The sequence below is a fragment of the Mesoplodon mirus genome (genome assembly GCF_964341445.2).
Source record: "Mesoplodon mirus genome assembly, chromosome: 10".
NCBI lineage: Eukaryota > Metazoa > Chordata > Mammalia > Artiodactyla > Ziphiidae > Mesoplodon > Mesoplodon mirus.
This window is the reverse complement of record NC_138986.1, coordinates 53723673-53742461: the sequence shown is the minus strand read 5'-3', so window position 1 is coordinate 53742461 and position 18789 is coordinate 53723673. Positions and strand designations below refer to the sequence as shown.

At 39.4% G+C, this 18789-nt stretch overlaps 1 protein-coding gene across 1 annotated transcript in view; it reads left to right on the top strand.

The window, feature by feature from the left end:
* Positions 1–18789, top strand: part of LOC309810953 (uncharacterized protein) — a 116423-nt gene that overhangs the window by 2611 nt on the left and 95023 nt on the right. Inside the window, exon 2 of the mRNA XM_082633329.1 lies at positions 5027–5127. Coding sequence (XP_082489455.1) covers positions 5027–5044 — 18 coding nt within the window. The 3' untranslated portion in view covers positions 5045–5127. The remainder of the gene's footprint in view (positions 1–5026; positions 5128–18789) is intronic.

Here is an 18789-nt window from a genome sequence, read left to right as displayed (position 1 = left end):
GTGGCATGTGGGATCCTCCCGGACCCGGGGCACGAACCCGTGTCCCCTGCATCAGCAGGCGGACTCTCAACCACTGCGCCACCAGGGAAGCCCGATTTTTCTTTTTTTCCTCCTTCTTCCCCTCCCTCTCTCTCTCCTTCCTTTCTTCTCTCCCGTTTCTCCTCTCTCCCTCTTCATCTTCCAACTTCTCCGCCCCCTCCTGCATCTTCTTCTGTGAAATTTTCTATGATGATTATATGTTACTTTTATAAAAATTTAAACACATGTTTACTAAAATAATAGAGCCCAGGTTCTGGCTTTTGCAGACTGGGATACCAGACTCCTGTTACGGAGTCAGCTGTTACTGGACATACTCCTTACCTAACAGGATCAGATGCCTGTAAGGCGTTTAGATCATATCAAGATTGCATACTTTTTTGAAAAGAATACTAGATGCGATATCATAAGACTTGAGTGCTGGCCTTGGATAGTCTGTTTGCTCGGAGTTTGTGTTCCACAGAAAGAGGAGACTGAACTAAATCCGTGCCCCCTCACTGTAACCCGTCTAAGGATTAAAAACATAATTTTATGTTTGAATTTCTTATCATTGATATATGAATATCAGCTCTATAAAATTCAAAATAAGAACTGTAGACACAGAAACTTGGGTTTGGGAGTGCCCTAGGCTCCCTGGTCTCCTCCTGCTGGGCTTGGAAAGATCAGATTGAAAGACTCAGCGCTATTTGAAAATGAATATGATGCAAGGAGGTAACTTGCATAGAAGTGTAGAATGAAAAGGGTACGAGACATAAATAACAGAACACAGGGCAGCCTGTCTCCTCTGCAAAAGCTCTAGCTAGTACAGCTTAGATTGACATAAACAATTATTTCTACCTTTATTTCTCTATGGGCGTCCTAGTCTGCTTTTATCATTTGGACAAAACCTTGATAAGATTTCAAAGTTCATGTAGAACAAGTTTGTGAAAATAAAACATGACCTGAGGGAGTCACTGGTTTTAAAAGTATGTCGCATTACTGGGGCTTCCCTGGTGGCGCAGTGGTTGAGAGTCCGCCTGCCGATGCAGGGGACACGGGTTCGTGTCCGGGTCCGGGAAGATCCCACGTGCCGCGGAGCGGCTGGGCCTGTGAGCCATGGCCGCTGAGCCTGCGCATCTGGAGCCTGTGCTCCGCAACGGGAGAGGCCACAACAGTGAGAGGCCCGCGTACCGCAAAAAAAAAAAAAAAAAAGTATGTTGCTTCCTTATCTCTGTCTGCCCATGGTTTACATCAGTGTAGACTTTCTTTCAAATGTTACTCCGAACTGCACAGAGGCCATAGCTGCTTCTGGTATGGTCTCACGGCAGACAGTTGTGATCAACTCTTATACAATGATTTGATTAGATTCTTTCTGTACCTAAGTTCATCTCGTTAAATGTTACATTAACTTTTTCACTGACCAGTTTGACAACGAGACTCATTGACTGTTTTTAAATTTCTTTGCTTTTTTTAAAAAAATTAATAGGCTTGGTTTTGGTTTTGTTAGAGCAGTTTTACGTTCACAGATGATTAAGCAGATAGTAGAGAAAGCTCCTATAGAGCCTCTTTCTCCCCTGCTTACAGTTTCCCCAATTATTAACATCTTGCATTAGTGTGATACATTTGTCACAACTGAAGAACCCATATTGTTACATTATTATTAACAAGGGTCTCCATTAGGGTTCATCTTTGTGTTGTACAGTCCTATGGGTTTTGCCAAATGTATTTGTCATGTGTCCACCTGTGACACAATAAATATAATTCTTGGTCTCTTCTCCTGTTCCTGACCCAGAGTTCCTAAAACCCTTGTAGCAATTTCTTGAGTGACTGGGGTGCGAGGACCATCTTTTGTTCTAATATTTAGTCTTTGATCCCCAATTCCTGACACAGGGCTCTTAAAACCTTCATAATTTCCTGAGTGATAGGGGTGATAAGAGAGTCTTACACAGAGCTTCCTAAATCCCTTGGAAATGCCTGGGTGATAAGGAGTGTGTTTTGTTCTAAGGAGATGACCCTGTGTGGGCTCCTGGATAGCTTCAGGATGGGATCTGGTCACCAGAGAGACCAAGCCACGACTAGAAGCTTGGAGCTTTCACCCCCAACCCTCCATTCTCTGGGGAGGGGAAAGAGGCTGGAGATTGAGTTAATAATCAACCATGCTGATGAGATGAGGCCTCTCAAAAAATCCGTAAACCGAGGGGTTTGGAAAGCTTCCAGGTTGGCGAATATATCCACGTGCTCGGAGGGTGGCACACCCCAACTCCACAGGGACAGAAGCTTCTGCACCTAGGAAGCTTCTGGACCTTGCCCTATGTACCTCTTCATCTGGCTGTTCATATGTATCCTTTATTATAACCTTTATAATACACTGGTAAACGTGTTTCCCTGAGTTCTGTGAGTTGTTATAGCAGGTTATCAAAGCAGAGGACAGAGTTGTGGGAACCCTGATTTATAGGCAAGTTGGACTGAAGGGTGAACTTGGGGGCCCATTACTTATGATTGGCATTAGAAGTGGGGGGGGTGGTCTTCTGTCACTGAGACCTTAACCTGCGAGGTCTACACTAACTCTGGGTACTTAGTATCAGAATTGAGTTGTGGGACACCCATGTGGTGTCTGGGGAGTTGGAGAATTGGTTGGTGTGGGAAAACCCCACACACATTTGGTGTATGAAGAGTAGAGGAAACAGAGTTTTGTTTTGTTTTTGTTTTTGTTTTAAGTAATGGCATGTACCCACCATTACAGTATCATAGCTAATAGTTTCACTGCCCCCAAATCCCCTGTGCTCTGATTCATCCCTCTCCTCCCTCGCTTCCCTAACCTCTGGTAACCACTGATTTTTTTTTTTACTGTCTCCATAGTTTTGCCTTTTCCAGAATGTCATATAGTTAGCATCATATAGAATACTGACCTTTCAGACTGGCTTCTTTCGCTAAGCAATTTGCATTTAAGGTTTCTCTGTGTCTTTTTGTGTCTTGATAGCTCATCTTTTAATCACTGAATAGTATTCCATAGTATGAATGTATTGTACCACAGTATGTTTATCCATTCACCATTTTACGAACATCTTGGTTTCTTATAGTTTTGACAATTATTAATAAAGCTGCTATAAACCTTGGTGGGTAGGTTTTTGTGTGGACGTGTTTTCAACTCATTTGGGTAAATAAATACCAGGGAGTGCAATTGCTAGATTGTATGGTAAAGCTGTGTTATCTTTGTAAGAAACTGCCGAACTGTCTTCCAAAGTGGCTGTACCATTTTCCGTTCCCACCAGCAATGTGTGAGAATCCCTGTTCCTCTGCATTCTTGCTAGCATTTGGTATAATCAGGTTTTTTTTTTAATCTTAGCCTTTCTAATAGCTGTATTTTTTGTTTTTTAGACTGACTCGGTTAATTTGTTCAAAAGAACTGGTTATGCATTGAACAGGTGTTTTATATCTTGGCTAAATTAAAAACAGGAAATAAAGCAAAGGGGTATAATCTTTCATATTATTGTTGTTGCATCCCAAAGGCCCACAGTCTAAAAAATGGTTAAAACAATGTCTAAATATTTCTAATACTAAATTCAGGGAGGAGCCCCCTAAAAAGTTGGATTATATTTGATTCATTGAACAATGAGCTTTTACCCAAAAGGTTCAACCCTTAAAAGAAACAAAACCTAACTAACAAAACCTAACCAAAAAAGTGACCCAGTACTTTAAGAAGACAGTGAAGGGCTTCCCTGGTGGCGCAGTGGTTGAGAGTCCGCCTGCCGATGCAGGGGACACGGGTTCGTGCCCCGATCCCGGAAGATCCCACGTGCCGCGGAGCGGCTGGGCCCGCGAGCCATGGCCGCGGAGCCTGTGTGTCCGGAGCCTGTGCTCCGCAACGGGAGAGGCCACAGCAGTGAGAGGCCCGCGTACAGCAAAAAAAAAAAAAAAAAAAAAAGAAGACAGTGAATTATAAAGGTAGTCGAAAGAGTCGGGGATTTGGAATCATCAGCTGGATTTGAACCGTGGTTTTACCTTTAATAAACTGGGTGAATTCAAATCATTGATTAAACTTTTCTGAGCCTCAAGTGCTTGTCTGTAAAACTGTGAAAATAATTCGTAGTTGGAAGGATTGTTTTGACCTTTAGAAACTATGTTTTAAAAAATGTCTGGCATCCAGCTTTCGGTAGCTTAATTATACATCTTTTTATCCTCCTTATAGCGCTCTGCAATGGTACACAATCAATAAAAATTATTAGAATTCCCATCATCAAAATTCCCTAATCTGATGAAATAGTTGAAGTATTCTATGAACACATGAAGTAAAGATGTAGTTTCATCTTCTATGTATTTGCCTGTTTTAAATAGCTAGAACATAGCATACATAAGACAGAGATTTCAAACAAAATTTGTAGATTGCAAGACTTTGGCTCATGCTAAAATATCCAGTGGTTTGGGATTTCCCTGGAGTAGCGAGAAATGAGATATTGGCTTCAAAAACAAATTCATAAAATATGCAATAGTATAGATTCTAGAAACTGAGCACTTGACAGAACTAAGTTACAGTAATTCACTGTCTGGGAATGGACAGAAATGTGCACACAGTGACTATAGTCAGAAACTAGAACCCTGATACTCCCTCTGTTTATTCTTCCTTGCGTAACGTTGCTTCTAAAACAGAAGAGTTGCATTTGTGAATTATCTGTTTTAAATATTAAAATAACAAAGGCCATATATGAAGCATTTAATAAGATTTCCTAATCTTTCAGAAAGTAATTTCCAAAAGAAGGAATTTATTATAAGTAACTAAGTATAACAGAATCATGATTTTTTTAAAAAGTGTGAAAAGAGGATCAGAGAAGTAGCTCCAATTCACAATCATTTCCCAAAGAAGCCTCAAGGCCGGGCCCAGGTTGGATTCTTAAAACAAAAATGGATCTCAGGGCCAGGCAGATCCCCCAGGAAGAGCAGGTTCAAAAGTTTGGCACCAACTACTGTAAAGACTTCTCTTGTGTTTTGTTCTTTCCCTTTGGGGAATTTCTAGAAATTCACAGACCCTTGAAGCCTGTCTTATGAATCCCACGTTAAGCACCTCTACTTCTAGAGAAGAGAAATGCTACAACCCTGAGGATGACGCTTTTAAAGGTACCGGGTTTTTTTAGTGTATAAGTAACTCCTTTATATGAATAATTAATTTAGTGATTAGAAAGGAGGAGTTGTTAATGATAGAAAAATAACTTTTGGCAATTCTTAATAACATGTAGTCTGAATGTATAGACAAGATTTTTATTGAAAGTGAAGCCAGGGGAATGACTTTAATCTGTATCTGATGAAAGCAAAACTTTCTATCATAGAGTTTCTACTGGGAAGTATCATTCTGTTGTGTAATTAATTCTCAAAAAAAGCTGGTTTTGGAGGCCAACAATAGCCAGCCCAGTAATTGACATTGGCTAGAAACAAAAACCCGAAGCAATGCATTATAAAGATGGAAAAATAAAATAAAGTTGGGAATAATGGTGCTGCCATCCGGCATTAATTGATGTGCAAAAGCACTCAGAGTTCCCAGGAGAAAAGAATTATTTACATGCAAATTTTTATTATTACGACTACTTAAATTATTATAATAAATTCATGAAAATAAGGTACCTCGCTAGCTAAATGCATATATAAAACCTAATAAAATATTTAGAGCTACATACCAGCAGCTTTATCATTTGGCATAAAAAGTGGTAAACAAGATGACATATTTCTTTAGTGCAAGATCAAACATATTTGGTAAAATTTAGGACCACATAAAATGATGACAATGATGTTTGGTTTGAAAACTGCAGAGACCCTCACACACTTTCATAGGAGAAAAAAAGGTCATGATTTGAAAAGATATAGATTTTACAGTCATTGAGTCGCTTTAGCGTTTGGGAGGAATAGAACTACCTTGGTTAGCACATTTTCCGACAGAACACCATTTTGGTTTATATGCCATATACAAAATTATTCGTATGCAGTTTTACTGTGTACTACAACTTAGAGATTTCTTAATATTTTTTACATCAACTACACCACGTTAAATTATCCAAAGAGAAGTGTAATGAATATAAACTCAGAAAACGGCGTCTAAGAGCACAGAGCATTCCAACGTGAGTCAGGAAATCTTGCAGATGATGTCATATGACTGTTTAATGAATAAATAAAATTTCTAATACCTAGAAAATTGATGTTGAGTAGGAAAAAATCTAGTAGAAAATATTACTATTAATGACCATTATAAGATGCCATATGATGAAATCATTACAATGCCTTGGTATTTATTACTTACATAATTAATGGGTTAACATGTTGGCATGTGATTCCCACGTGTTTTAAAGGGATATTACAGAAGTGGATTCCCCAAAGCAGTTTGTCTCTATCTCTATTACGGCTTTATTACTTGCTACCTTTTACATATTTATGGAAAAGCCTTACTTCTCCTTCTAGGTTGTAAGTTTATGGTGGGTAGGAAGTGTGTCTGGTTTAACTTTCATGTCTCCATGGTACCTAACACGTGATTCACATATATTTGGGACTCAGTAAATATTAGTTGATGGAATACTTGCATTTGCTTTTAAGTATTGTCTTCTGATAGAAGACATCTTCTGATGGTGTTTTACAACTTAAATTATTATGAATGGTGGATATAACAGAAGAAATATATACCACCAACATATTAATAGAAATTGGGTTAGCATAGTGAAATTACTGTCTTCTTTTTTCTATTCCAACTTGTTTATGATATGGTCATATTATCTTTCTAATAGAAGGAATAAATAATAACAAAATGACACTTAATATTCTACTAGATTAAAAATCACTTTATTAGAATTATGGTGACCTCTCCACTATAATAGTGACCTTCCTCTCCCCTCTCCACGCTCATACTCCCCACCACCACCTTCCTCTCCCCCCACTTACCATCTAGGTGATTTATGATGGAACAGGAACAAGGTGGAAAAGGTAGGTTTGGAAGGAGAGAGAAGAGGTGATGTTAACCCTGAGATGCTCATTCATTCGTTTAGAAATACTGAGTGGTCTGAATGGTGGCAAATGCCTGGGGTCAGGAAGCAGCAGTCGGGGAGGAGGGCAGAGACCTCAATGCCACAGGCAACTGCAGGACACTGGGGGCCACCATCCCAGATGCCCAGAGACCAAGTGGCCAAACAACATTCAGTCAATCCAAGGAGGACTCACAGGACAGAGAGAGGCTGAAACACCTCTCCTGCTCTGCCATGAGGCCTTGTAAATTTGCCCTGCACCTCCCAGAGCAAGGAGAGAAACACAGAAAGATGGGTTTCATTTTAAATGGCTGTTTAAAACGGGAAGAAATTACTTTTAAGTGGTAGGATCAAGTGTATTATTCTGCCATCCCTGGGAAGAGGGATTGAGAGCAGGATGAGATCAATTGACAGGTTAAAGGAAAGGTGTGTTTCGCATGTGTCTGATCAGTGTCTCCTCAATTTACACCTGCTATACATTTTATTCATTTCTTTTTCAAAAAAATTAATGAGCACTTGCTATATACAAATCACTAGACCAGGAGTGACTTTTTCACAGAAAAATATAATTGTAATAAAAGTATGGAGACTGGCATTAGGTGAGGTCACTGGAGCTCCCAAACTATAAAGTTTTGAGAAAGATGAAATACAATGACCAGTTATATTAGTTAATTTATCACTTTATTTTATTTTTTAAGGGTTTTTTTTTTTGTTTTTTTTAATTTATTTTGGCTGCGCCGGGTCTTAGTTGCAGCACGCAGGATCTCGTTGTATTTTGTGGGATCTTTTTAGTTGTGGCATGCAGACTTCTTAGGTGTGGCATGCGAGCATCTGAACTCTTAGTTGCGACATGCATGAGGGATCCAGTTCCCCAACCAGGGATCTAACCCGGGCCCCCTGCACTGGGAATGTGGAGTCTTACCCACTGGACCACCAGGGAAGTCCCTGATTTATCATTTTAAATGGAATTACTTAGAGGGAACACAGTAATCTGTTGCATGTTACCAGCACAAAAGTCTCTAAGCTAAGTCAGCTTGCAGGTTTTCAACCCAAAGAATGATCTTGGAACCTGAAAACTAATCACTATGCATTCTGAACAAGTGCTGTTTAACTCGCTTCAACAATATGGGGAAGAAAAATGGCTTTGAAAGTCATTTAAAATGATAACAGCTCTGTATCATGCAGAAAAAAAATGACGTGCAGAAAAAATGACATTATTACATGTCTTACATTTTATTTCATGATAAAATTGCTGATGGCATTGCATCACTGAAGTCAAATTGGGAGGGGGATCCAGTGTTGAAACTCAGATATGGATTCAAGAACAGGTGCAATTACTTTCCTTGTACTCAACAAATATTTACAAAGCAGCTGTCATATGTCAGGCACTAGTTCCCAAATGGTAAGCAAGATGGAGACTAGTAGGGGAGTTTAAAAACAGAATTCTTTTTCTCAGAAAAATAGACATCGTGCTTGTGCATTGGCTAAACTTTTATCTCAGATGAACCAAGTTATATCCCACTTCAGATATATTCCCCGTTCTTCAGAAACCACCAGTTACCTCACATCAAAAAATATCTTCTCTATCTTGGAAACCCTACCAGTTACTATTTGAAAAAGCTTCAGTTTACAAAGTTTCATTGTACATAAAATTTTAATCCCATCTTAGAAAAGAGAGAGGGAGAGACCTTCAAGATGGCAGAGGAGTAAGACATGGAGATCACCTTCCTCCCCACAAATACACCAGAAATACATCTACATGTGGAACAACTCCTACAGAACACCTACTGAACGCTGGCAGAAGACCTCAGACTTCCCAAAAGGCAAGAAACTCCCCACGTACCTGGATAGGACAAAAGAAAAAAGAATAAACAGAGACAAAAGAATAGGGACGGGACCTGCACCAGTGGGAGGGAGCTGTGAAGGAAGGAAGGTTTCCACACACTAGGAAGCCCCTTCGCGGGCGGAGACTGCAGGTGGCGGAGGGGGGAAACTTCAGAGCCACTGAGGAGAGCGCAGCAACAGGGGTGCAGAGGGCAAAGCGGAGAGATTCCCGCACAGAAGATCAGTGCCAACCAGCACTCACCAGCCCAAGAGGCTTGTCTGCTCACCCGCCAGGACAGGTCGGGGCTGGGAGCTGAGGCTCAGGCTTCAGAGGTCAGATCCCAGGGAGAGGACTGGGGTTGGCTGTGTGAACACAGCCTGAAGGGGGCTAGTGTGCCACAGCTAGCCAGAGGGAGCCTGGAAGAAGTCTGGACCTGCCTAAGAGTCAAGAGACCATTGTTTCGGGGTGCACGAGGAGAGGGGATTCAGAACACCACCTAAATGAGCTCCAGAGATGGGCACGAGCCGTGGCTATCAGCACGGAGCCCAGAGATGGGCATGAGATGCTAAGGCTGCTGCTGCAGCCACCAAGAAACCTGTGTTCAAGCACAGGTCACTATCCACACCTCCCCTCCCAGGAGCCTGTGCAGCCCGCCACTGCCAGGGTCCTGTGATCCAGGGAAAACTTCCCCCGGAGAACACATGCCTCAGGCTGTTGCAATGTCACACTGGCCTCTGCTACCACAGGCTCGCCCCACATTCTGTACCCTTCCCTCCCCCCGGCCTGAGTGAGCCAGAGCCCCCTAATCAGCTGCTCCTTTAACCCCGCCCTGTCTGAGTGAAGAACAGACGCCCTCAGGTGACCTACACGCAGAGGTGGGGCCAAATCCAAAGCTGAACAACAGGAGCTGTGCGAACAAAGAAGAGAAAGGGAAATTTCTCCCAGCAGCCTCAGGAGCAGCGCATTAAATCTCCACAATCAACTTGATGTACCTGCATCTGTGGAATACATGAATAGACAATGAATCATCCCCAAATCAAGGCGGTGGACTTTGGGAGCAACTGTAGACTAGGGGTTTGCTTTCTGCATCTAATTTTTTTCTGGTTTTATGTTTATCTTAGTTTAGTATTTAGAGTTTATTATCATTGGTAGATTTGTTTACTGATTTGGTTGCTCTCTTCCTTTTTTTATATATATAGATATATATATATATATATTTCCTTTTTCTCTTTTTGTGAGTGTGTATGTGTATGATTCTTTGTGTGATTTAGTCTGTATAGCTTTGCTTTTACCATTTGTCCTAGGGTTCTGTCTCTCCTTTGTTTGTTTGTTTTTTGTGTACTTTTTAGCACTTGCTATCATTTGTGGATTTGTTTTTTGGTTTGGTTGCTCTCTTCTTTCTTTCTTTCTTTTTTTGTTTTTTCATATTTTTTATTTTTAATATTTTTTTAATTTTAATACCTTTCCTTCCTTCCTTCCTTCCTTCCTTCCTCCGTTCCTTCCTCCCTTTTCTTCTGAGCCATGTGGCCGACAGGGTCTTGGTGCTCTCGCTGGGTGTCAGGCCTGTGCCTCTAAGGTGGGAGAGCCGAGTTCAAGACATTGTTCCACGAGAGACCTCCCAGCTCCATGTAATATCAAACAGCAAAAGCTCTCCCAGAGATCTCCATCTCAACGCTAAGACCCAGCTGCACTTAACAACCAGCAAGCTACAGTGCTGGACACGCTATGCCAAACAACTAGCAAGACAGGAACACAACCCCACTCATTAGCAGAGAGACTGCCTAAAATCATAATAAGGTCACAGACACTCCAAAACACAGCATCAGATGCTGTCCCGCCCACCAGAAAGACAAATCGTATCAAGTATCTTTTCCAACCACAACACTATGAGACTAGATACCAATTAAAGGAAAAAAACTGTAAAAAATACAAACACATGGAGGCCAAACAATACACTACTAAATAATGAAGAGATCACTGAAGAAATCAAAGAGGAAATCAAAAAATACCTAGAAACAAATGACAATGAAAATACGACAACCCAAAACCTGTGGGATGCAGCAAAAGCAGTTCTAAGAGGGAAGTTTATAGCAATACAGTCCTACCTCAAGAAACAAGAAGAATCTCAAATAACCTAAACTTACACCTAAAGCAATTAGAGAAAAAAGAACAAAAAACCCCCAAAGTTAGCAGAAAGAAAGAAATCATAAAGATCAGATCAGAAATAAATGAAAAAGAAATGAAGGAAACAATAGCAAAGATCAATAAAACTAAAAGCTGGTTCTTTGAGAAGATAAACAAAATTGATAAACCATTAGCCAGACTCATCAGGAAAAAAAGGGAGAAGACTCAAATCAATAGAAATGAAAGAGGAGAAGTAACAACTGACACTGCAGAAATACAAAGGATCATGAGAGATTACTACAAGCAACTATATGCCAATAAAATGGACAACCTGGAAGAAATGGACAAATTCTTAGCAAAGCACAACCTTCCAAAACTGAACCAGGAAGAAATAGAAAATATAAACAGACCAATCACAAGCACTGAAATTGAGACTGTGATTAAAAATCTTCCAACAAACAAAAGCCCAGGACCAGATGGCTTCACTGGTGAATTCTATCAAACATTTACAGAAGAGCTAACACCTATCCTTCTCAAACTCTTCCAAAATATAGCAGAGGGAGGAACACTCCCAATCTCATTCTGCTAGGCCACCATCATCCTGATACCAAAACCAGACAAAGATGTCACAAAGAAAGAAAACTACAGGCCAATATCTCATTTTACTTCTCAAATGAAACATAGATGCAAAAATTCTTAAGAAAATACTAGCAAACAGAATCCAACAGCACATTAAAAGGATCATACACTATGATCAAGTTGGGTTTATTCCAGGAATGCAAGGATTTTTCAATATACACAAATCAATCAATGTGATTCACCATATTAACAAATTGAAGGAGAAACCATATGATCATCTCAATAGACGCAGAAAAAGCTTTTGACAAAATTCAACACCCATTTATGATAAAAACCCTCCAGAAAGTAGGCACAGAGGGAACTTACCTCAACATAATAAAGGCCATAGATGACAAACCCACAGCCAACATCATTCTTCATGGTGAAAAACTGAAACCATTTTCTCTAAGATCAGGAGCAACACAAGGTTGTCCAGTCTCACTACTATTATTCAATATAGTTTTGGAAGTTTTAGCCACAGCAGTCAGAGAAGAAAAAGAAATAAAAGGAGTCCAAATCAGAAAAGAAGAAGTAAAGCTGTCACTGTTTGCAGATGACATGATAGTATACACAGAGAATCCTAAAAATGCTACCAGAAAACTACTAGAGCTAATCAATGAATTTGGTAAAGTAGCAGGCTACAGAATGAATCCACAGAAGTCTCTTGCATTCCTATACACTAATGATGAAAAATCTGAAAGTGAAATTAAGGAAAAACTCCCATTTACCATTGCAACAAAAAGAATAAAATACCTAGGAATAAACCTACCTAAGGAGACAAAAGTCTTGTATGCAGAAAAGTATAAGACACTGATGAAAGAAATTACAGATGATACAAACAGATGGAGAGATATACCATGTTCTTGGATTGGAAGAATCAACATTTTGAAAATGACTCTACTACCCAAAGCACTCTACAGATTCAATGCCATCCCTATCAAACCACCAATGGCATTTTTCACAGAACTAGAAGAAAAAATTTCACAATTTGTATGGAAACACAAAAGACGCCAAATAGCCAAAGCAATCTTGAGAAAGAAAAACGGAGCTGGAGGCATCAGGCTCCTGGACTTGGGACTATACTACAAAGCTACGGTAATCAAGACAGTATGGTACTGGCACAAAAACAGAAATATAGATTAATGGAACAGGATAGAAAGCCCAGAGATAAACCCATGCACATATGGTCACCTTATTTTTGATAAAGGAGGCAGGAATATACAGTGGAGAAAAGACAGTCTCTTCAATAATTGGTGCTGGGAAAACTGAACAGCTACATGTAAAAGAATGAAATTAGAGCACTCCCTAACACCGTACACAAAAATAAACTCAAAATGGATTAAAGAACTAAATGTAAGGCCAGACACTATCAAACTCTTAGAGGAAAACATAGGCAGAACACTCTATGACATAAATCACAGCAAGATCCTTTTTGACCCACCTCCTAGAGAAATGGAAATAAAAATAAATAAATGGGACCTAATGAAACTTAAAAGCTTTTGCACGTCAAAGGAAACCATAAACAAGACAAGAGGACAACACTAAGAATGGAAGAAAATATTTGCAAATGAAGCAACTGACAAAGGATTAATCTCCAAAATTTACAAGCAGCTCATGCAGCTCAATATCAAAAAAACAAACAACCCAATTCAAAAATGTGCAAAAGACCTAAATAGACATTTCTTCAAAGAAGATATACTGATTGCCAACAAACACATGAAAGAATGCTCAACATCACTAATCATTAGAGAAATGCAAATCAAAACTACAATGAGATATAACCTCACACCAGTCAGAATGGCCATCATCAAAAAGTCTACAAACAATAAATGCTGGAAAGGGTGTGGAGAAAAGGGAACCCTCTTGCACTGCTGGTGGGAATATAAATTGATACACTGTGTTCTCCATAGTGTTCTCCACTATGGAGAACATTATGGCGGTTCCTTAAAAAACTAAAAATAGAACTACCATATGACCCAGCAATCCCACTACTGGGCATATACCCTGAGAAAACCATAATTCAAAAAGAGTCTTGTACCACAATGTTCATTGCAGCTCTATTTACAATAGCCAGGACATGGAAGCAACCTAAGTGTCCATCGACAGATGAATGGATAAAGAAGATGTGGCACATATATACAATGGAATATTACTCAGCCATAAAAAGAAACAAAATTGAGTTATTTGTAGTGAGGTGGGTGGACCTAGAGTCTGTCATACAGAGTGAAGTAAGTCAGAAAGAGAAAAACAAATACTGTATGCCAACACATATATGTGGAATCTAAAAAAAAAAAAAAAAAAAAGTTCTGGAGAACCTCGGGGCAGGACAGGAATAAAGACGCAGACGTATAGAATGGACTTGAGGATGTGGGGAGGGTGAAGGGTAAGCTGGGACCAAGTGAGAGAGTGGCATGGACATATATACACTACCAAACGTAAAATAGATAGCTAGTGGGAAGCAGCTGCATAGCACAGGGTGATCAGCTCAGTGCTTTGTGACCACCTAGAGGGGTGGGATAGGGAGGATGGGAGGGAGACGCAAGAGGGAGGGGATATGGGGATATATGTATACATATAGCTGATTCACTTTGTTATACAGCAGAAACTAACACACCATTGTAAAGCAATTATATTCCAATAAAGATGTTAAAAAAAAAAGAAAAGAGAGAGAAACAGCACTGCAAGGAGCACTGAATTAGTTCACCTAGAATATAAGTGGGGGAGGTGGCCTGAGATAAGATTTCTGGAAATATGAAAATATCTCAAATGAAATTGGACAGATCCAGAATTTAAAGGATTTATTTAAACTGCATCAAAGAAGCTTGGCCATGCTTTCTTATTATATAAACTTATAGCCATTTTAAAGACTTACATTTAATTGCACATTTCACTTGTAAACCACATTTGAGCTCAAGGTAGTTGCTGATGATTTGGAAGAAGAAATACTCGTGTTTGGAAGATGTTCCCCCACTGACAAACCCAGCAAATGTGCAACTAGCATTTTGACTTTGAGTTTTCTTTCAGTTCAGACTGGGGGCATTTTACTTCTTACTTCTCTTCAAGTCACTTGGTAGCACCATGGTCAATATAGCATGAAAAACACAAGGACACTGATTTGGAGGAACTGGCTTGAGTTGAGTGTCACCATTCACTGTGATTCAACCTCCCTAATCTTTTTTAGCCTACTTTTAAAATTCTTTTCCATTATGGTTTATTACAGGATATTGAATATAGCTACCTGTGCTATACAGTAGGATCTTGTTTATTTATTTATATATAATAGTTTGTATCTGCTAATCTCAAGCTCCTAATTTATCTCTCCCCTACCCCCCTTCTCCTTTGGTAACCATAAGTTGTTTTCTATGTCTGTGAGTCTGTTTCTGCTTCATAAATAAGTTCATTGGTATCATATTTTAGATTACACATATAAGTGATACCATGTGGTATTTTTCTTTCTGACTTAACTTCACTTAGTATGATAATCTCTAGGTCTGTCTATGTTGCTAAAAGTGGCACTATGTCATTCTTTATATGGCTGAGTAATATTCCATTGTATAAATGTATATACCACATTTTCTTTATCCATTCATCTGTTGATGGACATTTAGGTTGCTTCCATGTCTTGACTATTGTGAATAGTGCTGCTGTGAACATTGGGATGCATGTATCTTTTCAAATTAGTTTTCTCCAGATATATACCCAGGAGTGGGATTACTGGATCATATGGCAACTCTTTTTAGTTTTTTAAGGAACCTCCCTACTGTTCTTAGTAGTGGCTGTACCAATTTACATTCCCACCAACAGTGTAGGAGGGTTCCCTTTTCTCCATACCCTCTGCAGCATTTATTATTTGTAGACTTTTTGATGATGGCCATTCTGATCAGTGTGAGGTGATACCTCATTGTGGTTTTGATTTGCATTTCTCTAATAATTAGCAATGTTAAGTATCTTTTCATGTATCTTTTATTGGCCATCTGTATATCTTCTTTGGAGAAATGTCTGTTTCTGCCCATTTTTTGATTGTGTTGTTTTTTTGTTACTGAGTTGTGTGAGCTGTTTGTATATTTTGGAAATTACGCCCCTGTTGGTCACATCGTTTGAAAATACTTTTCCCCATTCTGTAGGTTGTCTTTTTGTTTTGTTTATGATTTCCTTTGCTGTGCAAAAGCTTATAAGTTTGATTACAACCTCTCTAATCTTTATCCATAAAATGGAATTCTTCCAAGGAACAAGCAGATGAAATCATGTGTAGACACGTGCTTTGTAAACTATAAAGTATTAAATATATGTAAGATATTGTTTTGTAATTATATAACTTGGGAGATAAGTTTAGATTGAGTAAGAGTAATCTCAAGTTAGATGACTCAAAACATCTGGTGTTAAATCAAGTGAAGCTAAAAATCGTACTGTAAAATTACATAGAAACAAATATTTTTGGAGTCCTATAAATAAAATTAAATTACATTTATTGAGATCACCAAAGCTTGAATTGAAAGGGAGTAAAGGGAAAAATTATAGTTCAAGACACAGATGATCTGTTCTAAGGGGGAAAAAACATTCCCTGTCAATCTTTAATAGCTAGCAGGTTTTAAAACTAGTCAAATTTAGCATAATAATAAAACTTCATTATGTGGAAACCATGCTGATATTGTATGCAAATGTACAATCCAGCATGAAAATGACGGAAATACTCATAGTGAGATGACTAAGAGCTAAAGTAACTAATTTTCATTCTTGCCACGTCTTTTCATTACTGTAAGATTTTTGATCTTGAAATAATACATAGTTTTATCAAATTAAACCTGTATTATAATAGGTCCATATGATACTGATATTGATATTTTTTATTGATATATGTATGTGTGAACTTTTAGTAGAGTGAAGAAAAATAATGGAATTAGGCCCATTGATTTCTCAAACTTGTATAAAAACTCTTTTAGTCTTTTACTAAAAAATAATATTAATTTGGAAATACCATTTCTGAAGATTAATTTCTTCTATAACCGTATGCAACATAATGGAACATGGAACCTAGTTTGAAAGTGCAATCCGATGCCACATATATATTTACGCCCTTGGTCCAACCAGGGGACTCAAGTACATAATGTTGTATAATATATCGCTCTTATAGTAATATATACTCTCTGCCTAGTACTGTCTGTTTTTCTTATGGCTCTTGCCAGCTTAGTTGAGGGATTTTGCTTTGTAACTGCTCTGTCAAATCAATTGTGTCCTTCTGGTTCTGTGCAGTGTAGCAGTATGACATCCAGAGCTTATTCAGATGGGCAGAGAGCAAATGAATTTCCTTCTGCTCCTCTGTTGAAGGGAAGAGACATTTCTTCGACCTGTAAATGCTGAGAGCGTCGTACTATCCTTTACAGTAGATGAATCTCAAACCGTGAGCTCCTAAGGGTGCAGAGTCCAGGGCGAATCACACTGGTCCCTTTTTATATTTGCACAAAGGTCAGATCAGGTTCAAAGGACTAGCTCCCCTCCACATCCTGCCCCGAGGGGATAGGAAGCTTCCAAACATCCAGGTGAAATAAAGGTGTGTAAGAGGGGCCTGCAGCTTCTGGAAACTGGCCTTGGTGACTGGGATGCGAATGTTTATGGGTTCATTTTAAGACAAAGCCCCTCCCTTTCCTCCTCAGGCTACTTCTCAGCTCTTCCTGACAGCGAAATTTAGGACAGAAAAATCACAAAGCAATCACCCCAATTCCTTCAAGTCATAAGGACCATTCGTGGCCAGCAGCAGCTGCGTGGGCCTGCGACCTATACAGTCCCAGAGAGCCCCAGGCTTACAAGAGCCCCACGCTTGGCATAAACGCTCTACTGTCTCGGTCTTGAAATTCTTCATACTCTGTGGACAAGGCGCTCCATTTAGTTTTGCATATACAGATTTTGTATATGAAGCCACAAAGCATTTTTAACACAAGGAAACAACTGGTTCCTCATCTTATTGCGATAGATGAATCAAAGGAATTTAGGGCTGGAAACAATTAGGGTAAGATTAAATTGAGCCCAATTTTAAATAGAGATTAAATTTAAACGCACTGTGATATTGCACTTCTGGGGTACTCTTTCAGGATTATCAGTGCTTTCTTCTTTCCATCTGGGTCGATTAGAGTATTTTGAGATAGTAAAATGTGGTTTGCTAGACATTTCAAAGCAAACATACAGAGTAGATACATAGAGGTCACTACAGGGTTTTTATTTTTTTAAGTGAGAAAAGCTGGGTGCAACCAAGGTGTTGGATAATAACCAATCTGTTAATACCGAGGGACAGTGCCAGGCCTACACAAAAGTGTGAAGATGGAGAGGTTTCACAGCATCTCTTAGCTTCTCTTTATCCTGTTATGTTTGTACTCCTTCCTCCTCATCCTAAAAATGGTTCGATTTCTGGAAAACTTGTATATATATTCTTCTCCTCCCTCTGCCACATGATTTGAGCCAAAAGTCTATATCCCATTTCTGTCTGGCTTTGTTCTCCGTTGACTTTCATGGCTAGAAAGCTATCTGATAATTAAACCCTGTTGTATTGTTAGCCGGTAGCAACTTAAGGTGTGACTGCTACTTGGGGTACTCTGTGTTTTGATATCTCATACCACAGAGTCTTACAGATGCAAAGAAATGAATTCTTCCCAGAGTCATTGTGAAACCACTGACAAGCCCATGGGTGCTTCCTGAAGGCCTCCAATGGCACCAGGCTGCCATTGTGTCTGCTCGTAAGTGCTGCCCATGATGGCCATGTGTGGTTGGGAGACAGAAGAACCTCCTGACTATTCGTTTAGTTCATGCCGGGTTTGAATAGCTCAGTAGCTCATCCAGACTAATGATTCAGACCTTGTCACACTGTCCCACTTACGGCAGATGCTAACATACAAAGTAATGGACTTTACATAACCCCACTACTTCTTCCCCATTCTCCTTGCTGACTTTGCTTCCTAGGCCACTGAGAAAATAGAAGTAATTATGAGAGAACTTTCACAAGCTCCCGTCACATCTCTCATTTGCCAGCAACTACACTCCCATATACTCTGCCTTCTCTCCTTAACTAATGATTGTCTATTGACCTTGACTCATCTGCTCAAGGTCATCACTCCAGCAATTCATCCTTCTCTTCTGGATCATTCCCATCAGTATACAAATATGCTGGTATTTCTCTTATCTAAGAAAAAAAAAAAACAAAACAGCAAAAACATCCTCTCTCTT